The 21,960-nt window shown below is 54.1% G+C and overlaps 2 protein-coding genes across 2 annotated transcripts; one reads left to right on the top strand and one right to left on the bottom strand.

Annotated features, from left to right (window-relative positions):
• The first annotated feature begins 22 nt into the window (after positions 1-22).
• thoc5 (THO complex 5) lies at positions 23-11,732 on the top strand. Its single transcript, XM_060065644.1, has 20 exons — positions 23-182; positions 373-481; positions 947-1,090; positions 1,213-1,326; positions 1,426-1,523; positions 1,995-2,141; positions 2,681-2,795; positions 3,792-3,924; positions 4,279-4,356; positions 4,493-4,536; positions 5,529-5,628; positions 6,364-6,472; positions 6,780-6,881; positions 7,649-7,745; positions 8,194-8,305; positions 8,551-8,654; positions 9,555-9,642; positions 10,068-10,183; positions 10,556-10,746; positions 11,415-11,732. Exons 2-20 carry the CDS (start codon positions 383-385, stop codon positions 11,476-11,478), a joined length of 2,055 nt encoding a protein of 684 aa, XP_059921627.1. The 5' UTR covers positions 23-182; positions 373-382; the 3' UTR covers positions 11,479-11,732.
• Positions 11,733-13,841: 2,109 nt separating this feature from the next.
• LOC132468002 (neurofilament heavy polypeptide-like) lies at positions 13,842-19,961 on the bottom strand. Its single transcript, XM_060065623.1, is given in 6 exon segments — positions 13,842-15,148; positions 15,179-16,050; positions 16,180-16,304; positions 17,543-17,742; positions 19,194-19,884; positions 19,887-19,961. Coding segments are annotated over 6 exon segments (2,673 nt in total). The 5' UTR covers positions 19,947-19,961; the 3' UTR covers positions 13,842-14,423.
• Between the last annotated feature and the right edge of the window lie 1,999 nt (positions 19,962-21,960).

Genomic DNA, 21,960 nt, shown 5'->3' on the forward strand with positions numbered 1-21,960 from the left:
GGTTCCTGTAGGGGGCACTATAGGCGTCTAACGACTTTCTCCGGCCTGATAACTGTCCCTCAGAAGCTGCCGTTAGCATTGTGGTCGTATCGGTTGCGTGAAGCTTGTTTTTGCTGTTACAATTTGTAATTTCCAACTTTTAAGAAAGGATTGTACACATTATTCTCCCACTTTACTCACAGGTGAGTTTATTTGTTCGTGTACTTAATTCGTCAATCATTCTGAAATGAGCGCTTAGCTAAGCAGTGAGTCCCCGATGGCTGACGGCTAACGGTAGCTAGCTTCTCAGCTTCACGGCGGCACAGCCGAACCCGTTGAGGATGTGTATCTCCTCCTCCAGTTATAAAACCCACGGCTGTCCTGTCGTTCCAGCGGGTGTACCATGTCTGCCGAGGCCCTGAAGAAGCGGAAGGCGAAGGTTCTCCGCGCTGAAGGAGTAACCCCCGAGGTGAAGCGAGGTCGTGGAGAAGGGGACGCACAGGTAACAGAGCTTTGGGGAGATGTACTCCTGATCCTCCCTGGAAGGAGGGACCCCCCGACTCTATCATCAATATTGTAGCATAAACTGATATCGTTCATATATATCCCTGGTTCCAGTGATCCCCCACTCTGCCTTCCTTCTCAAGATTTCCTCCTGGCTGATTAAGGGAGTTTTTACCTGCACTCTTGGGGGCTAGGGTCCAGGGGGGTCTTATACACGGCCATCGAGCCTGTAACTGTGATTAAGGGCTAAACAAATATAAATGAATTGAGATAATCCTCTACGTTCAAAGGGATCCCACATACTTTCAACACCAGAATAAACCGTGCAGTGCACCATTCCCTGCAGGACGTATGAATTGAAAGACTCCCATTTGATGTCTTCTCAGAGGGCCGTTGTCGAGAAGATGTACTAGAAACTGCCCGACTGGGTGTGTGTTTAACGAGGTGTCCCCTGTGCGTCTAGGATGCCCGTGTGTACAGCGAGGAGATGGAGCTGGAGCGCAGGGATCCTGAGCAGGACTACAAGCAGTACAAGCAGACCTGCGAGAGCCTGGCTTCACTCATGGGGGAGATCCAAGAGCTGAAGGCAGCCGGTGCTAAAGAAGGAGTGAGAGAAACTCTAAAACAAACACACCCCATATATATTTATATTGAAGGAGCTTCAGAGCTGGGCTTTCTGTTTACATGTTGTCCTTCTGGAGTAAACAAATGATGGACTTGTGGTTGCAGTGTACCGAAGTGGAGAAGAGACGTCTGCAGAGCTGCATCCACTTCATGAATCTGAAGAAGCTCAATCGCTTGGCTCACATTCGTCTGAAGAAGGGCAGAGACCAGACCCACGACGTAATGCCAACAGACACACCACCACGATACGTACCCTGGCATGATTACTCAGAGACGGCTTCATAACCTCTTGTTGTTTTTCTGGTTTGGTACTTTCAGGCGAAGCAAAAGGTGGACGTGTTGCATCTTCAGCTGCAGAACCTGCTGTACGAGGTCATGCACCTGCAGAAGGAGATCAGCAAGTGTCTGGAGTTCAAGTCAGTATTCTCCCATATTCACTGTGTTGTCACAAACTTAACTGTGTGGTCTGTTTCATTCTTTTATCACATCAAAGAATTTACTGAAGTTTCTTTATATTTTTGTGTAAATTTACATTTACATTTAACAGATGCTTTTATCCAAAGCGACGTACAATAAGTCCATTTGTCAGAAGAAAGAAACAACAATATATTGCAGTCGTACAGTAAGAATGTTCATAGGACCAAGTGCCAAGCACAAAAAATCGCTTGGTTAACCCATTCCCCTTTTACAACAAATGGATAGATAGGATGCTAGACAATGCTATTTTTAAGTACTATTTTTAAGTGTAAATGTATATTTGTGTGAGTCTATGTGCATCTTTTATTTATTCCTGAATCACGACCATTCTTTATTGTTTCTTGAGAAGAGCCCCATTTCCTTGGGTGTTGATGAGGGGATCTGAAGCTGACCGCGGTGTCTCCCTGCAGGTCGAAGCACGAGGAGATCGACCTGGTGAGCGAGACGGAGTTCTACCAGGAGGCCCCGGAGGAGATCTCCAGGCCCCTCCTCACCAAGGAGGACCCCCACCAGCTCACCCTGGCCCGGCTGGACTGGGAGCTGGAGCAGAGGAAGAGGTACCTCAAACCAGTGGTTCTGAGGGGTCGACTGTCGGGCCTCACCTCTTAATATACTTTATGCTCAACACTGACGTTATGTCATTTCCATTAAGACATTTGACCCACACCATAGTTCCAGGTTAAATGGTGAGCTACATTTATACCGCACTTTTCTAACCATTGGCCCCTCAAAGTACTTTACAATACAGCCTCACATTCACCCGTTCATGCACACATTCACACACGACGGCGGAGTCAGCCACGCAGGGCGACAGCCAGCTGGTCAGGAGCAGTCAGGGTGAGGCGTCTTGCTCAGGGACACCTCAACACTCCGCTAGGAGGAGCCGGGGATCGAACTAGCAACCTTCCGGTTACCAGCCAACCCGCTCTACCCCCTGAGCCTCATGCCGCCCTGGTTGTGTGTCTGTATTGTGGTGTGTTGTTTGTCTTTGTCGGGTGTCTCTTGTAAAAGAAGAGCACAAACTCAACGAGGCTGAATAGTGACGAGGTGTTTCAATGAGTCTATCAACGTCTGTCGTCTGTCTCCTTGTGCGAAGGTTGGCGGAGAAATACAGCGAGTCTCAGACGACAAAGGAGAAGATCGCGAAGAGCATCGAGGTGAAGAAGGAGCATCTGGGCAGCCTCCAGCCTGGCCTCAACGCCATCATGCAGGTAGAACCACGTCACGTAGAACCACGTCACGTAGAGCCACGTCACGTAGAGCCAGGTCACATAGAGCTACATCACATAGAGCCACGTCACATAGAGCCACGTCACGTAGAACCACGTCACGTAGAGCCACGTCACATAGAGCCACGTCACGTAGAGCCACGTCACAGAGCCACGTCACGTAGAGCCACATCACATAGAGCCACATCACATAGAACCACGGCACATAGAGCCACGTCACATAGAGCCACGTCATATAGAGCCACGTCACATAGAACTATGTTTATTAATGACCTACAGGAGGGGCTCAACGCCATGCAGGTAGAACCACGTCACATAGAGCCACGTCACATAGAGCCACGTCACATAGAGCCACGTCACATAGAACCACGTCACATAGAGCCACGTCACATAGAACCACGTCACATACAGCTACGTCACATAGAGCCACGTCACATAGAGCCACGTCACTTAGAACCACATCACTTAGAACCACGTCATATAGAACCACGTCACATACAGCTATGTCACATAGAGCCACGTCACATAGAACCACGCCATCACGCAGGTAGAACCTCATCAAATAGAACTATGAGCCATCATGCAGCTAGAACCACATCACATAGAACTATGATAATTAATCACCTCAACGTCATCATGCATGTTCATCACACACAGCTGTTGTGATTATTCATGACCTCTTACGTTGTGGGCTCTTTAATGGTAGAGCATCTGGTCAAGCTGGTTCAGAAGATGTAGTTTGGGACAGGATGGACGTCAGAACAGCCTTTATTTAAAAGTCGTGTGTTTTTATTTCTAAATAAGTATAGCACAGCGTCAACCCGGACGCTGAAATAATTCTCACCTGGAATTAAAATAGAATAGTGATGTACACAGTCGCAAGAGAGACTATGGAGTGTCACAGCGCGTTCATCGGTGTGATCCTAGGTGATGATGTGGTGTTTATGTCCCCCTAATGAAGCTTCTGCTCTGCCCCAGGCCTCCCTCCCGGTGCAGCAGTACCTGTCCATGCCCTTCGAGCAGACCCAGAAGCAGACGGAGGTGGCCCGCCACCTGCCGCCCGCCCTCTACGTGCTGTTCGTCCAGGCCAAGGCGTACGGACAGGCCTGTGGTGCGTAGAGCGCGGCGTCCCACCGCGCTGTGCAGCCTAGGCACGCGCCCTCCGCCCTGTAAAACACTGCCACTACCAAGGGGAACTCGAATGGTCCTTTTTAAAACCATGGACACAAATTAATTAAATTCACTGCACTTGTTCAAGGTGTTATTTTGAAAAGCTGCTTATTTATTAATTATACATTATTATTATTTGCTATTAAGTGTTTAATAAATCATTGTTCATTTATCAAGACAGCAACCCCCCCCCACCTTAACTGACTATTGTCTGCGGGGAGGCCTCGGTAGAGGATCCCGCCGCGCGGTGGTCCAGCCCTGAGCTCCTCTGAAGGACCCCCTCTGTGTGTTTCAGACAAGAACCTCAGCGTGTCCATCAGCGGGGACGTGGACGAGGCCAAGGCGCTGTCCAAGCCTCCCGAGGACTCCCAGGGTACGCGCGCACGCACGCACGTTTGACATTATTTTGTTTTCAGATGCTTCGAGATGATAACCCTGGTAACAGTACCCGGGCTGTGTTTCTGGGGGTATATCCGTCTTACTGTGGTTCTGTTCTCTCTGCCGTCCAGATGATGAGAGCGACTCTGATGCTGAGGAGGAGCAGGAGAAAACGGTGATTACCTGGACACAAACCTGACCCTCCCAGGGGCTTCCTCTGTGTACTGACTTAGGTTTCACCTTCTTTTGGGTTTCTCACACACGCACACCCCCCTCCCGCCCAGGGTCAGACGGTTCGGCTATCTCCCCCCCCCCCCCCCCCCCCCCCCACACACACACACACACACACACTCCTGCGTTGTGGTTTGGGGGTTTGGGGAGTGGCGCTCATCGACCGCTTCCTGCGCCCACATCTCTGCTTTCTGAGGGATTCTGGGAAAATTCTGCAAGGATGTCTGGGGGGCAGTAACCGGACGCCCACCACGAGCCGCAGCTCTGCCCCGTTTACTCTGCAGTGTCTCTGCCTCCCCCCTCGCCCTCCCTGCCCCCCCCCCGGTGTTAATTACTGTTGTCCGGCCATAATATACATAAATACTACTAGCAAGCGCTTTTTTACTTCTATTTTCTACAACATGGGCACATCCTCCTCCCCCTTTTAGATGTGACCCTCCATCCCCCTCCCCTTCAAACAGCCTCTTCCTCCCCTCGCTGTCACCGTAGTCTTCACCACATCGTCAGCTCGGGGGGTTCTGCTGTCTGCAGAACCCCGAGGAGAGGAGCCGGCCCTCGCTACCTTCCCTTCTTTAACACCTTGTCTCCTCCCCCCTCCCCAGAAGAGGCGCAAGAGGCCTGACCCCAGAGGCCGAGCCCGCCCTCGCTACCTTCCCTTCTTTAACTCCTTGTCTCCTCCCCCCTCCCCAGAAGAGCCGGCCTGACCCCAGAGGCCGAGCCCGCCCTCGCTACCTTCCCTTCTTTAACTCCTTGTCTCCTCCCCCCTCCCCAGAAGAGCCGGCCTGACCCCAGAGGCCGAGCCCGCCCTCGCTACCTTCCCTTCTTTAACTCCTTGTCTCCTCCCCCCTCCCCAGAAGAGCCGGCCTGACCCCAGAGGCCGAGCCCGCCCTCGCTACCTTCCCTTCTTTAACACCTTGTCTCCTCCCCCCTCCCCAGAAGAGGAGGCGTCCCACCACCGGCTGCCAGCTGGACGACAAGCGGCGGGAGATGCTGAAGAGGCATCCTCTCTCCCTCTGCCTGGACCTCAAGTGTAAAGGTAGCGACCCCCCCTGACCCCCACCCCCCCGCCCCCGCCGTCTGGCATGACTAATGAAATCCTCGGCCTGCTCCGGTATCAACAGACACCCTTGGAGGCCATTAGAGCGAGCGCCTTCATCGGCTTTCACTTAGCCGCCGCGCTGCCTTCCCCAAAGTGCTCCCATGCATGTTTATGGTTGTAACCCCAGCGCCCAGATCCAGTGTCCGGGTTGTGGCTCCAGTCCATTATTAATGATGTTAGGACATGGTCTGACTCGTGGCTGCCCCCTGCTGGTGAGGGGGGGGGGACGGGGGGACGGATTACAAGGGGAACTGCATTGCAGGGAGGGAGGGAGAGAGAGGGAGAGAGAGAGACTCTCTTGCAGCAGCAGAGACTCTGCTTGGCCGATCTCCCCCTGTCAGCACTACTCTCTCCTGTGGTCGCGTCCCTCAGGTGCTGCAGCGTCGAGCCATGTTGTTGTTGTTTACTGCAGCCAGGCCACGCCTCAGTGGACGGGTGTCAGCGGGTTCAGAGAGAGAGAGAGAGTGCTGTCATCATGACCCCCCCCCTCCCACCAGCCCCCTAGGGAGCCTCCCTCCCCCCCCCCCTCCCACCAGCCCCCTGGGGAGCCTCCCTCCCCCCCTCCCCCAACCGGCCTTGGTCTGATCCAGACGTGCAGGTGTTCGACCGTACACAGAGGTGTTGGGTCCCACCCCCGTGTGTGACGGCTGTGCTCCCTGTGTCCGCCTGCAGATGGCAGCGTCCTCCACCTCTACTTCTACCACCTGATCAACCTCAACATCCTGACCGTGAAGACCAAGGTGGCCCCCGCCACGGACCTCAGCACCGCCGTCAGCGCTGGGTGGGTGGGGCGCCGTGTGTGTGTGTGTGTGTGTGTGTGTGTGTGTGTGCGCGCGGGTCGCTGTGTGTGTCGGTCTGGTGATGTGTGTGTGTGTGTGTGTGTGTGTGTGTGTGTGTGTGTGTGTGTGTGTGTGTGTGTGTGTGTGTGTGTGTGTGTGTGTGTGTGTGTGTGTGTGTGTGTGTGTGTGCTTGTCCCTGTGTGTGTCAGTCTGGTGATGTATGGATCCCTGTGTGTGTGTGTGTGTGTGTGTGTGTGTGTACTTGTCCCTGTGTGTGATGGTCTAGTGATGTGTGGATCCCTCCTGCAGTGAGCTGCTGAACGCGGAGACCCTGCTGAGCTGTCTGTACAGCGGAGACCTGGGCCAGGAGACCCCCAACCCCGCCAACCGCTACCAGTTCGATAAAGTCGGGTGAGGACCGCCAACGCTTTGTCTCCCAGCGCACGGTGACTGGATCGCCTGAAGTACATTAACATTAACATTAAGGGCCTTTAGCAGACGCTTCTATCCAAAGCGACCTACAGTAAGTACATTTGTCAGAAAAAGGAGAAAACAACCATATACCTCTGTGGGTACAGTAAGGATGTTCATAGAACCAAGTGCCAAGCACTAACCATCACTAGGTTAATCCATTCCCCGCATTCAACACATCTAAAAGTACCGCATTATGATGCGTAATACCCCCCCCCCCCCCCCGCTGGTTACCTGGATGGTTGGAGGTGTCTTCGGCCCCTCCTCCACGGTGTCTTCAGACCGGGCCCCTCCACTCTGCTGAGTCGGGGTGTTTTAACGGCTATTGATGACCGGGGCTCAGGCTGTTGAAGGGACGGTGAGCGCTAACAGTGAGCGCTAACAGTGAGCGCTAACGGTGAGCGCTGACGGTGAGCGCTAACGGTGAGCGCTGACGGTGAGCGCTAACGGTGAGCGCTAACGGTGAGCGCTAACAGTGAGCGCTAACGGTGAGCGCTAACGGTGAGCGCTAACAGTGAGCGCTAACAGTGAGCGCTACACAGTGAGCGCTAACGGTGAGCGCTGACGGTGAGCGCTGACGGTGAGCGCTGACGGTGAGCGCTAGACGGTGAGCGCTGACGGTGAGCGCTGACGGTGAGCGCTAGACGGTGAGCGCTAACAGCCCCTCCCTCCCCCCCTCCCCCCCCCCCCCCCTCCCTCCCTTCCAGGATCGTGACGTTCGCGGACCACGTTGGAGAGCTGGGGCACCCCTACGTCTGGGTGCAGGACCTGGGGGGGCTCTACTTCCCTGGAGAGGCTCCGCAGGCGAGTGTGACGGGCTTAAGGACCTTTCTAGATTAAAATACTAAAATGTAGTCCTTTTTATATATTTCTTAATTTTTTATCGTGCACTATGCAGATTTTTCACTGCAGTCGTCACTTTTGCACCCAATTATATTTATTCTACAGATTTTAAATAGATTTTCAGAGAGAATTCCTGCTATGAACGAGCTGTAGCTTAAAGCCTCTTAGACACTCACCGTTTCTAATAGCTTTGAGCGAAAGTGACGCATGTCTAATTGATATTTTGCAAATATGACATTTTATTTGGTGGCATTTAGCTGTATAATAACTGTGTGTGTGTGTGTGTGTGTGTGTGTGTGTGTGTGTGTGTGTGTGTGTGTGTGTGTGTGTGTGTGTGTGTGTGTGTGTGTGTGTGTGTGTGTGTGTGTGTGTGTGTGTGTGTGTGTGTGTGTGTGTCTGCCTCCTACAGGGTGTCCGTGTGGGCAGTGCTCTCAGTGCCAGCCACATGGAGGCCACTATGAAGCTGCTGAGAGGCCGGGTCCAGTCCCGCCTGGCCCTCCACAAGCAGTTCACCTCCCTGGGTACGCACACACACACACACGCGTTCATGTGAGGGGTGGGGCCGTCCCAATCCTCATTTGGGTTGAGGGGCTACGGCCACGACGTTGAAATGGAGCTTCAGAACGACCACACGGCTGCCGGCAAATCTGGCAGCTGTCCTGAATCCTTACCGGCTGTTTCCAGTCACTCGCGGACTCATGCTGTGAGGTTGACTGTAATACTTTGGCCTCTGTTGACGGAGCCCCCGTGTTGTTCTGCTCCCCAGAGCACAGCATCGTGCCCATCTCCGCCGAGTCCCAGCACCTCTTCCCCGCCAAGGTCATCTCCCGACTGGCCCGCTGGACCACCGTCGCCCACCAGGACTACATGGTAGGCCCCCCCGAGACCCCCGCCTACAGCAGCCCCTCTGTGATGAAGAGGACGAAGAGGCCTGTCCGGGCGGCCATTATTATAATAATAATAATAATATATTTAATTTGTAGAGCACTTTACATTCAGACATCTCAAAGTGCTAAAATGTATTATTCAGTGTTACCGCTCATCGTCTGTCTCTGGTGTTCGTTCATCATGACACGAAGACCTTGATGCTGACCTCTAGTCTAATTAACGGACCTATCATAGCACCAGGTGTGAGTGGGATTAGCCGTTACAAGCCGTTTTGAAAATGTGCAGCGTCAGACGTCACAGGTGGGCGTGTCCGTCTAGATGTGTGCTGGATGGGTCGGTCTGCCAGCCTACCCGGTGGACCGTAGCAAACGACGCTCATCTATCCGTCACACATCTAGCTGGACACGCCCACCTGTGATGTCAGAAGACACCGATTTTCAAAACGGCTTGTAACGGCTAATCACACTCGCACCTGGTGCTATGATATGTCCCCTTTAATGACCATGAGAAGATGTACCCACAAAACCGTCCAAATTCGGGGTTTGGTATGAGATGTCGGCGAGGAAGTGATATTCGTTTTGGACTTCAGTTCAGTTGGACTGTGAGGCCGATGATCCAGACGTGCAGATAGGGAACGATTTCGAACACAGCTCTTGTGTCCCCCCTGTGACCTTATGTCCCCCGTCGTGACCTTGTGTCGTGACCTTGTGTCCCCCGTCGTGACCTAATGTCCCCCGTCGTGACCTTGTGTCCCCCGTCGTGACCTTGTGTCCCCCGTCGTGACCTTGTGTCCCCCCTGGTGACCTTGTGTCCCCCCTGGTGACCTTGTGCCCCCTGTGACCTTGTGTCCCCCCTGGTGACCTTGTCCTCCTCCTTCCTCAGGACCTGAGCTTCACCAAGCACGTGACGGGCGCCGGCCTGGCCAAGGAGGCGGACCTCTTCTTCATGGCGGTGTTGGAGCGGGGAACAGGTCGGTACCAGGAGCACGGCCCGAGGGAGGTCATGAGGTCGCAGCCCTTAAAGGACGTAACGGCGATTCAGGCCGAAACATAAATAATGGTATTCATCTGATCGTTCCTCACGATCCGCCAGCTGCCCGCCCAATAGGCAGGCCTCAGGAAACGCGTCTCTGTAGGCGGCCTGTGCTCCGAGATCGGACACAAAAACAAATGGTACTACCAACCACTCAATACCAAAATAAATAGTTCTCCAACCAATCACCCACAGGGGGTGGGTGTTGTGGGGTTTTGCGCTGCGTTAATGATTGTTTTTACTGGCTGGGGAGGGGCGGGCTGGCTCTGTTTGTTACCAACAGAAGTGACGTCCCCCCCCCCCCCAACCTTTAACCCCTCAGTGGTATCATCCCCCCTCCTCTCTCCTCTCTCCTGCTGTCAGCTCGGCTGCAGGCGGCGGTGGTCCTGAACCCGCGCTACCCCGAGGTCTCCCCTCTGTTCTCCCTCTGCCTCAGCTGGAAGGGCGAGCACAGCGGGAGCACCGACGACAACCTCCGGGTGAGCACACACGCACACACGCACACACACACACACACACGGGCGGGCGGGCGGGCGGGCGGGCGGGCGCACACACACACACACGGAGTCTCCTCCCCTGTTACACACACACCTCAGGGTGGGTCCACACACACACCTCAGGGTGGGTCCACACACACACCTCAGGGTGGGTCTACACACACACCTCAGGGTGGGTCTACACACACACCTCAGGGTGGGTCCACACACACACCTCAGGGTGGGTCCACACACACACACACACACACACACACAGTCTCTTCCCCTGTTACACACACACCACACCTCAGGGTGGGTCCACACACACACCTCAGGGTGGGTCCACACACACACCTAACCCCCCGGGTGTTCCAGGCCATGGAGAGCGAGGTGAACGTGTTCAAGAGCGAGCTGCAGGGCCCCCGCCCGGGCCACCAGCTGCTGACCAATCAGCTGGCCCGGCTGTGCGTCTGTCTGGACGTGTACCTGGAGACGGACGGCGAGGACAACAGCGTGGAGGGCCCGCGGGAGTTCCCCCGGGAGAAGATGTGTCTGCGCACCGTCAGGTACGGCCGGGGCTGTGGTGGAGCCGCATCGTACACCACCCGCACCAGAGGCTCCTCCAGCTCACGATGACGATGACTAGCCAATGGCGGTTCTTCCACCAGCTCGTCGTGTAGCCACGCCCACAAAGACAAACGCAACAAAATTATTTCACAAGAGCAACTCTTGTACGATGCATCCCGAACTAATCATTATTTAGGCAGCGGCCATGTTGGACCTTATTCAGCCAGCGGCCATGTTGGACCTTATTCGGCCAGCGGCCATGTTGGACCTTATTCGGCCAGCGGCCATGTTGGACCTTATTCAGCCAGCGGCCATGTTGGACCTTATTCAGCCAGCGGCCATGTTGGACCTTATTCAGCCAGCGGCCATGTTGGACCTTATTCAGCCAGCGGCCATGTTGGACCTTATTCAGCCAGCGGCCATGTTGGACCTTATTCAGCCAGCGGCCATGTTGGACCTTATTCAGCCAGCGGCCATGTTGGACCTTATTCAGCCAGCGGCCATGTTGGACCTTATTCAGCCAGCGGCCATGTTGGTTGCTCATTTGATTTACTCTTGTTTGCGTTGCGTTGTCCACTGGTGTGGTTATATGTTGTCTTGGTAAACCTGGTACTGCACAGGGCTGTGTAACTAAAGTGTGCCCCCCCCTCCTCTCTTGTGTCCCCAGGGGCCCCAACCGCCTGAAGCCCTTCAAGTACAACCACCCCCAGGGCTTCTTCAGCCACCGCTGATCCCCCCCCCCCCCCCCACCCTGGGGGCCGGCCCCGCCCCCCCCACCCTGGGTGCCGGCCCCGCCCCCCCCACCCTGGGGGCCGGCCCCCCCCACCCCTGGTTGCTGGGGTCCTAGCGAGCGTTCAGAGCCACATGGCCCCCCCAGTCCGTCGCCCGTCGCCCCCCCCCCCGTGGATTCCTGAGGAGACAGACATTTTTATTTGTAGTCGCACACAAAAAAAGTTGTCCCTTTTTTTTGAATAAAAAAGTGTATTTTTCGTGAAAGTCTTTGCCTTGATCTTTTTTCTTTAGTACCGTGTCAGTGCTTTTCTTCTTATTTTGGTTTAAGGCTGGAGCCTTAGCAATGAGGAAGTCTCTCTCTCTCTCTCTCTCTCGTTCTCTCGTTCTCTCGTTCTCTCTAAACCCTCTATCCCTCTCATCTATTTATAGGTTCTATCTGAAGTACCAGAGCTGGTTCCTAATCCATTGTCCGGGTCCTGCTCTGTGCTGAGTCACCCTCAGAGAGGAGCTGGTTCCTGCTCTGTGCTGAGTCACCTTTAAAGAGGAGCTGGTTCCTGCTCTGTGCTGAGTCACCCTCAGAGAGGTGCTGGGTCCTGCTCTGTGCTGAGTCACCTTTATAGAGGAGCTGGTTCCTGCTCTGTGTTGAGTCCCCTCAGAGAGGAGCTGGTTCCTGCTCTGTGCTGAGTCACCTTATAGAGGAGCTGGTTCCTGCTCTGTGCTGAGTCACCTTATAGAGGAGCTGGTTCCTGCTCTGTGTTGAGTCCCCTCAGAGAGGAGCTGGTTCCTGCTCTGTGCTGAGTCACCCTTATAGAGGAGCTGGTTCCTGCTCTGTGCTGAGTCACCTTATAGAGGAGCTGGGTCCTGCTCTGTGCTGAGTCACCTTATAGAGGAGCTGGTTCCTGCTCTGTGCTGAGTCACCTTATAGAGGAGCTGGTTCCTGCTCTGTGTTGAGTCCCCTCAGAGAGGAGCTGGTTCCTGCTCTGTGCTGAGTCACCTTATAGAGGAGCTGGTTCCTGCTCTGCTGAGTCACCTTTATAGAGGAGCTGGTTCCTGCTCTGTGTTGAGTCCCCTCAGAGAGGAGCTGGTTCCTGCTCTGTGCTGAGTCACCTTTAGAGAGGAGCTGGTTCCTGCCCTGTGCTGAGTCACCTTTATAGAGGAGCTGGTTCCTGCTCTGTGCTGAGTCACCTTTAAAGAGGAGCTGGTTCCTGCTCTCTGCTGTGTCACCCTCGGAGAGGAGCTGGTCCCTGCTCGGTGCTGAGTCACCCTCAGAGAGGAGGTTTCCATGGTAACGTTTACACTCGGTGCGCTTCACCCTCCGGGTCGGGCTGACTCCCCCTGGGGTCAGAGACCCAACGCTGCAGGGACAGACGGAGGCTTATCCCCGAGGCTCCCAGGAGACAACGTCCTCGGAGACACGGTTGTTGTCGTAGTAAAAAGAGTTTAAATCACAATGAAAACACTTCTCCTTATTAACCTGCCTGGGAAGGGGTCTTCATAAACATCTGCATCTGACCAGATGATTTAGTAACTTGGTAACCATGTTAGGTCTGGATGGATCCACTATTTAAAGCTGAATGCGATCAAATATATTGATACCGAAACAGTGGTTAGGGTGAGTCCCAGCCGAACCTCCCTGTTTAGACCCCCTCCTGGTCTACACCTCCCTGTTGAGACCCTTGCCCCCCGCCCCCCTTCCCCCCCAGCTCCTGAAAACATCTGAATCCCCCCACGATGTATCTGGAGAAAAGCATTTTCTAAGCGACTAGTTTTAAATGGAGATAATTAAATAAACACTACTTTTTTTTTTATGTGGTGGAGGATAATGATCGAAGTCGTTTGGAATTAGATACTTTTTTTATGTTCCGTTGTTCTTCTGCATTGCTAAATACAGAAAGGGCGGAGAGAAAATAGATCAAATGAGTGTTTTCCTCCCAGTGCCCGAGTTATTTATGAACCTTGCTTTCTGTACGTCTGTGACGCTGGGGGTGGGCCTGCATTAAGCCCGCACCCCCCTGCCTCAGCCGCAATGCAGGAGATTAAATCCCTTCTAGAGCTTTGATCTGAAGTTTCTGCTGCTGTTTCTCCGCTCCCATTCTCAGAAGAGGGACGACCGGCCGAGGCATCAGAGAAGCTTCCCTATAATTGATGAACTGACCAACTGATCAATGAAGGGTTTCAAAAAATTACTCAAAACCGACCCTTTTCGGCTTGACTACGTGATGGGCTGCTCTGAATTGTGTTGTGGCGTATCTATTGTATCCTCCTTTGTATGCTTACTGATGAACTTTGGGTGCAGCACTTGGTAACTCAAGTAAGTTCTTGTGGATCAAGCGGAAAGGGCGAATAGAAGGAGGCAGATGCATTTCCTTTTTCCATAACTTTATTGCTCAGCATTGTATACATAGCACATCATCAGTGTCGAAGCAGGACAGACCGGCTAACGGCCCGACCATCATCACTAAGGTGCACAACAAGCAGAATCCGTCTCTGTCCTATCTATGTATATGTAAATATAATATACACGTATAACTCTTGAAATATAAGTATGTAGTTTAATATAGATCTCTATTATTAATCTGTCACAATCTGTAGCCTGGCGTTTTCTGACATCTATAAACCGTACAGGCTTAGCTGTGTGCAGGGCCCTGCGAGTTTCCCCCTGCTGGAGGGACTTAGATTAATGCACTTTTTATTATTAAGGGCAGCCGTCACATTCAATGAAGAGTTTAGCATTCGGCATTCACGACAGTCAGAAGCGTCTGGGGTATGTAATGGCCATACTGGGGTTATAAGCTAAGAGAGTCACTATTGCTAACGTACCTTTGACCTGCTATATGTCGGACACTCGCAGCTCAAGTGTCTAAAGTCCCCGGCTCCTCCACGCCATCACGCCCGCCTGCTCAGTTCTTTGGCATCATCACTTACTCCTCGCGCTCCGGAGATCTTACTTCTTCACCTCCTTGGTCTCCTTGGTCTCTGTGCTGGCTGGCTTCTCGGTCTTCTCCTCGGTCTTCACCACCTCCTTCTTGTCCTCCGTCTTCTCCGCTGGTTTCTGCTCGTCCTTCTTGGGCTCTACCTTCTCGGGCTCGGTTTTAGGGGCGCTCTTCTCCTCTGCCTTGGGGGCGGCGGGTGTGGCCTCCTCCTTAGCAGGGGTTGGTTCTGGTTTGGCTGCTGGGGCGGGCTGGACCTCTGCCGGCTTGGTTTCCACGGCAGCAGGAGCTGCTTTGGGGGTGTTGCTCTCTGCCTTCTCTGGCTTGGCTTCAGGTTCCTTCTCCTTGGGTGCCTCCTTCTTCTCCTCTTTCACAGGTGTAGGCTCCACCTTGACAGGTGTAGGCTCCTCCTTCTCCTCTTTCACAGGTGTAGGCTCCACCTTGACAGGTGTAGGCTCCTCCTTCTTCTCCTCTTTCACAGGTGTAGGCTCCTCCTTCTTCTCCTCTTTCACAGGTGTAGGCTCCTCCTTCTTCTCCTCTTTCACAGGTGTAGGCTCCACCTTCACAGGTGTAGGCTCCTCCTTCTTCTCCTCTTTCACTGGTGTAGGCTCCACCTTCTCCTCTTTCACAGGTGTAGGCTCCACCTTCACAGGGGTAGGCTCCTCCTTCTTCTCCTCTTTCACAGGTGTAGGCTCCACCTTCTTCTCCTCTTTCACAGGTGTAGGCTCCACCTTCACAGGTGTGGGCTCCTCCTTCTCTTCTTTCACAGGTGTAGGCTCCACCTTCTTCTCCTCTTTCACAGGTGTAGGCTCCACCTTCACAGGTGTGGGCTCCTCCTTCTCTTCTTTCACAGGTGTAGGCTCCACCTTCTTCTCCTCTTTCACAGGTGTAGGCTCCTCCTTCTCCTCTTTCACAGGTGTAGGCTCCACCTTCTTCTCCTCTTTCACAGGTGTAGGCTCCACCTTCTTCTCCTCTTTCACAGGTGTAGGCTCCTCCTTCACAGGTGTAGGCTCCGCCTTCTCCTGTTCCACAGGCTCAGGCTGCTCGTCTTTCTTCTCCTCTTTGGGGGTCTCTTTGGGCTTGGGTTCGGGGGTCTTGGGCAGGGGGGACGAGGGGGGAGGGGACTTGCTCTCGGGGGACTTGCTGCGTGGGGACTTGGACACCGGAGACTTGCTGGCAGGAGATTTAGATTCTGGGGACTTGGACTGTGGTGTGCCGGCGGCTGGGGTTTTGGACTGAGGAGACTTGCTCTTGTCCTCATCCTCTTTGGCTTCTTCTTCTTCTTCTGCCTCTTCTGCCTCATCTTCCTTCTCCTCTTCCTTCTCCTCTTCCTTCTCCTCTGCAGTTTCCTCCTCAGCATCTTCTTCCTTCTCGTCCTCAGCTTCTACCTCCGCTCCGTCTTCTTTGGTTTCCTCGCCGTCTTCCTCTTCTTCCTCGTCCTTCTCCTCTTCCTCCTCTTCCTCGTCGTCGGCGTCCTCCGTCACCTCAGTCACCTGTGTCTCGTCGGTCTGCTCCTCCACGATGACGGTGTCAGAGATGTCCTCTCCCTTCAGCTTCAGGTGGCTGGAGAGCCGGCTGTCGATGTAGGAGTAGAGGCTTCCCCCGGTGACGAAGTGCTGCTCCTCTCCCTCCAGGAGCTTCCTGTTGGGGCACACAGCAGGACCCCGGCCGTCAGCACACCCATCAGGGGGGTTGGGCGTGGCAGCACATGCGTTAGGATTCATTACCGGCCGTGGCGACCTCATCCGCAGCCTTCCAGCGCAGCCTTACCTGTAGGCGGCGATCTCAATGTCCAGCGCCATCTTGACGTTGAGCAGCTCCTGGTATTCCTTCAGCTGGCTGGACATCTCCCATTTGGTGCTCTTCAGCTCGCCGTCCAGCTGGTGGATGGTCTCCTGGGGACGGAGGCAAAGACACAGGGTCAATCTCAGTCGGCCGCTGCTTGTGGTGGAGCCTGGCCTCTGTGAGACTCAGTGATCAGGTTAGAATCATCATCAGTGGGACTACAGTGGGAGGAGGGGGACTACAGTGGGAGGAGGGGGACTACAGTGGGACTACAGTGGGAGGAGGGGGACTACAGTGGGAGGAGGGGGACTACAGTGGGACTACAGTGGGACTACAGTGGGAGGAGGGGGACTACAGTGGGAGGAGGGGGACTACAGTGGGACTACAGTGGGACTACAGTGGGAGGAGGGGGACTACAGTGGGAGGAGGGGGACTACAGTGGGACTACAGTGGGACTACAGTGGGAGGAGGGGGACTACAGTGGGAGGAGGGGGACTACAGTGGGACTACAGTGGGAGGAGGGGGACTACAGTGGGACTACAGTGGGAGGAGGGGGACTACAGTGGGACTACAGTGGGAGGAGGGGGACTACAGTGGGAGGAGGGGGACTACAGTGGGACTACAGTGGGAGGAGGGGGACTACAGTGGGAGGAGGGGGACTACAGTGGGACTACAGTGGGACTACAGTGGGACTACAGTGGGAGGAGGGGGACTACAGTGGGAGGAGGGGGACTACAGTGGGACTACAGTGGGACTACAGTGGGAGGAGGGGGACTACAGTGGGACTACAGTGGGAGGAGGGGGACCACAGTGGGAGGAGGGGGACTACAGTGGGACTACAGTGGGAGGAGGGGGACTACAGTGGGAGGAGGGGGACCACAGTGGGAGGAGGGGGACTACAGTGGGACTACAGTGGGACTACAGTGGGACCACAGTGGGAGGAGGGGGACTACAGTGGGAGGAGGGGGACTACAGTGGGACTACAGTGGGACTACAGTGGGACCACAGTGGGAGGAGGGGGACTACAGTGGGAGGAGGGGGACTACAGTGGGAGGAGGGGGACTACAGTGGGACTACAGTGGGACTACAGTGGGACTACAGTGGGAGGAGGGGGACTACAGTGGGACTACAGTGGGACTACAGTGGGACTACAGTGGGACTACAGTGGGAGGAGGGGGACTACAGTGGGAGGAGGGGGACTACAGTGGGAGGAGGGGGACTACAGTGGGACCACAGTGGGAGGAGGGGGACTACAGTGGGACCACAGTGGGAGGAGGGGGACTACAGTGGGACCACAGTGGGAGGAGGGGGACTACAGTGGGACCACAGTGGGAGGAGGGGGCCGTGCCTGCAGGGAGCCCAGGTCCCCGTGGTGGCGGTCCTCGTTCTCCATGCGCTGCCGCTCCAGGGAGTCCTTGGTCCCCCTCAGGGTCTCCAGCTCGATGGTGCGGCTCTGCAGCTGCCGGCGGTACTCGGAGATCTCGTCCTGGGAGCCGCGGATGGCATCCTGGTTGGTGCGGGCCGCGTCCGACAGGCGGTCCATACGCACTGGAGGACCGCAGGGCAGACAGACGGACACGTTAAGAACACGTTAAGAACACGCTAACAACACGTGAACAACACGCTAAGGGTTAGGACCTCTCACGACGGAACGACCAACACATGCAGAACATTAACGTCTGTCCTCCACTGAGGATTCACCACACAAACGCGCAAAACCATTGTGAAAGAAACATCTAAATCCTTAAAGTCCGGCGAAATCTAAGCCTCCAAATGTCCAGCGAAGGGTTCAGGAGAGGCTGGGGATGACATCATGCACCACAATCCGGTCTGAGCTGTCCATTATCTTCCTCAACGGATATGTGAGCCTCCCTCCGTCCGCTGAGGTCACGCTCAGGGCCTCGTGACCTTCACAAGCTGCTCGTCCGTCTGACTCAGCGCCTATCCCTGCCAACAGCCTCCGTGACAACAGCCTCCATGCCAACAGCCTCCGTGACAACAGCCTCCGTGACAACAGCCTCGCCCTGCTGTCCGTCACGCTCTGAGGTCATCAGCAAGGTCCCGCCCCCCTCGGCGTGATTCACCTCCACCTGTCACCGACCAGCCAAGGTCGGGGGAGACGACCCCATCATTCAGCGCGGTCGCTGTCTGTGGGATCCTGGCGGTTCAGTCAGTACAAACCAGGTGGTATTTATCCTCAAGCTGTTTCAGAGGGGTGTGGTTCTGGTGCTGCTGACTCACTGAATATCACCCCTGTGTGCTTTCTGCATGTGCTGCTGAAACAGCCTGAACACACAGGAGGTCTTGGATGTGTGATCGTGAACTGGCCTGGTCATCACACCTTTAAAACGAGGATTCATCCGCAGTGCAGAACCTCCCACCCACACAGAACCCAATCACCATTCAGAACCTCACACCTAAACTAAACCCCATCACCATGTGGCCCACACCAAAAACTCAACCTCATCACCACGCTGAACCACACACCCAAACTAAACCCCAACAGCATCGACACTATCTATATTTACTTTTCACTGACTCAATGATTTAAAGCATTTGCTTGTATGTGTGCCAATTATGCTCCCCCCCCCCCCCCCCTCACCATCCCTGGAAGTGTGTTTTTCTTTCCCTCTGGGTGGCTATAGGGGGAGGGGGGTATACGGCCTGTTCAGCCTTTTGAGGCTGGAACTGTGATATCTCTTCTGCCTGGCTGTTTCTCAAACCTGCAGTGCATCATTTCCAGATGCGTTAAAACGCGTTCATCCCTGACAGTGTGCATATAAAACGCTCTTGCGAGACCTGCTGCTTTCTGCAGACTATTGGTTTCAAATAAGTTAAGACGAACTCTTTGTCAAACCGATTAGCAGTGCGTTACGCATGGATTGTAATCAGATAACGGTTTTGGGGTGAGTTATACCGTTCAGCAAGGCACTATACTGAATATAATTCCATTTATAACATTTACAAAAAATATGTTTGACTCTTAGTGTCCCGCTCACCTTTGAACCAGTCCTCTGTGTGCGCGGCGCTTTGGCTCGCCTGGCGGTCCAGCTGCGAGCGGATCTCCCGCAGTGCGCTCGTGACGTCCGCCTTCACGGAGTCGCGCACCTCAAAGTTCGCCTGGGCGCCCTGGATCTGCGCGAGCAGCTCGGCCACCTCCTCCTCGTGGTTCTTCCTCACGAAGTCCACCTCCTCTTCCAGCGCGCGGAGCTTCTTCTCCAGCTCGGAGCGCGAGAGCCCGCAGTCGTCCACGTACTTGTTCATGGCGCGCGCAGCGGCCTCCATCTCCTCGCGGTTGCGCGCCTCTTCCTCGATCCTTTGCTGCACGCTCTGGATGTCCTCCTCCAGGTGCTCCTGCTCCAGCAGCGCTCCCGCCTTCTCCCCGGACAGCCGCTGCAGGCTGTCCCGCAGTTCAAGCAGCTCGCTCTCGTAGTGCTCCCCGACGGCCGCACGCCCCGCTTGGCTCTGGCGCAGCGCCGCTGCCTCCGCCTCCAGGTTCCGGTTGTGGAGCTCCAGGTGGCGCACCTTGTCGATGTAGCCGGCGAAGCGGTCGTTCAGAGTCTGCAGGATCTCTTTCTCGTTCCTCCGCACCACATCCCCGCCGTACGAGGCGTCCTGGTGCTCCGAAGCCTGGCTGTAGGTGAGGGTCCGGCGCCTCTGGGTCTGGAATCCGGAGGAGGGAGTCATGGAGACTGCCGGACCTTGCGGAAGGCGGCCGGCCCGTAGTAGGCGTGGTGGTCCATGAAGCTCATGCTGGCTGAGCCGAGGATGTGTGAATGCAGCAGGACTCTGCTTGGCTCTTATATAGCGGGGAGGGAGAAGTCGTTAGTCAGCACCTAGCCGCTCGCTATTTAAAGATACAGAAACAGCCTCCCAGCATGGGGTAACTTTATTAAACAGTACATCACACATCCATACTATCTATAGGATGACTCTCAGAACAGAGGCGATAGGAACATGTTACAACTATAATGGTTTTTAATATATAACCGTTTAACAATAAAACACTTTATTTTTCCACTGGTTTGTATTGTAGGACGGTTCAACATTTGTTCGAATTAGAATCTAAAGAGTTTATGTTTGACTGAGAAATGCAATTACTAAGCCTAGAGACTTCAAAGGTAATGCATTTATTATGAATGTTGATCATCATGTCACCGTGATTTTAATAATCAAAGAAAGAGACATATCCTCCTAGGAATGAGAAACTATAACAGAGTTATTACATGAGAGGCTGATGATGATGATGACGATGAGTGTAATGACAGACACCTCTGTGACAGTTCTGTCTGTGTGAGAGAGGGGCGTTGTGCTGATCACACTATCTGCGGCTGCTGCTGCAGTGTGAGTCTGCAGATCACGGCCATCGGGGACGATACCTGCTGGCCCGCTGACAGACGCTCTGTCTCACGGCGGCCGCCATACGTCCCGCTCACACGTGTGTGTGTTCATCTGGGATCGCCGCGTATGAGCGTATCTGTGGGTCTGCGTGTTTACGGTGCTTAGTGGTTAGAAGAGGGCGAGATGAGCAGACAATTACATGTCCTGTGCAGCGAGCATGGAGGTAATCTGCACAGGACAGCACAGCACAACACAACGCAACGGAACACAACACAACACAACAGAGGCTACGCCTCCTTCTCTGCTGAACCTGAGGGATAACTTGCTTTGACGACACAGATTTGAGCTAACCACACCTACAGTACCTATTGATCCATCTCCCTCATTATGCCCCTCTCTCTCTCTCTCTCTCTCTCTCTCTCTCTCTCTCTCTCTCTCTCTCTCTCTCTCTCTCTCTCTCTCTCTCTCTCTCTCTCTCTGCCTCTCCCTCTCTCTCTCTCTCTCTCTCTCTCTCTCTCTCTCTCTCTCTCTCTCTCTCTCTCTCTCTCTCTCTCTCTCTCTCTCTCTCTCTCTCTCTCTTTCCCTCTCTGCCTCTCCGCCTTTCTCTCCCCCTCTCTCTCTCTCTCCCTCGTTCTCTTTCTCTCTCTCTCTCTCTCTCCTTAATCTCCTGGTCTCTGTGAAACACACACACACACACACACACACACACACACACACACACACACACACACACACACACACACACACACACACACACACACACACACACACACACACACACACACACCACACACACACACAGGTGGACGAGTTCATTATCTTAAAGGAACAGTTGGTAATTTTCAAATGGTAGGTCTTGGTAAAGGTCCATGCTATGCATTTACGATTATTTACACGTGTCATTTCAAACTCATTTTCTTAAGAAATCATTTGCATGTTTCTCTGAAAGTGAATATACTGTACAAGTGCATTTACATATTGCACTGTTCGTATAGGACCTACATCTTATAGCATCTTATCCCCCCTCTGGCCCACTTCATGTGTTATGTATGAGGACAACAGACTATAATAGATTGCCCTGACACATGGATGCTCTCTGGTCAACTTTATTGACCTGCATGCGATGCTTTAATATTTCATGGTTTTAGGATGACTTTCTACGGCATCATTATATTGATCAATAGAATTGACCCTCAGAAGTGTTAGAAGCTTGTGTCTTGCCATTGCCGTGCTTGAGGTTGTCTCATCATCAGTCCTCCTGAGCGACTGTGTGTGTGTGTGTGTTGTGTGTGTGTGTGTGTGTGTGTGTGTGTGTGTGTGTGTGTGTGTGTGTGTGTGTGTGTGTGTGTGTGTGTGTGTGTTGTTGAGGGCTGGTTCCTCCTCACTCGGCCCGGGTCAGAGTGTTGGACTATGGGGTGGGTGGGT

The sequence above is a fragment of the Gadus macrocephalus genome, chromosome 11 (assembly GCF_031168955.1).
Source record: "Gadus macrocephalus chromosome 11, ASM3116895v1".
NCBI lineage: Eukaryota > Metazoa > Chordata > Actinopteri > Gadiformes > Gadidae > Gadus > Gadus macrocephalus.

Bases quoted from the DNA above. Each gene is read 5' to 3' on its own strand.
- thoc5 (XM_060065644.1), top strand. From the start codon at position 383: ATGTCTGCCGAGGCCCTGAAGAAGCGGAAGGCGAAGGTTCTCCGCGCT. The intron at 2,142-2,680 runs GTACCTCAAACC...CCTTGTGCGAAG, and splicing joins GAGCTGGAGCAGAGGAAGAG to GTTGGCGGAGAAATACAGCG. The intron at 8,655-9,554 runs GTAGGCCCCCCC...CTCCTTCCTCAG, and splicing joins TCGCCCACCAGGACTACATG to GACCTGAGCTTCACCAAGCA.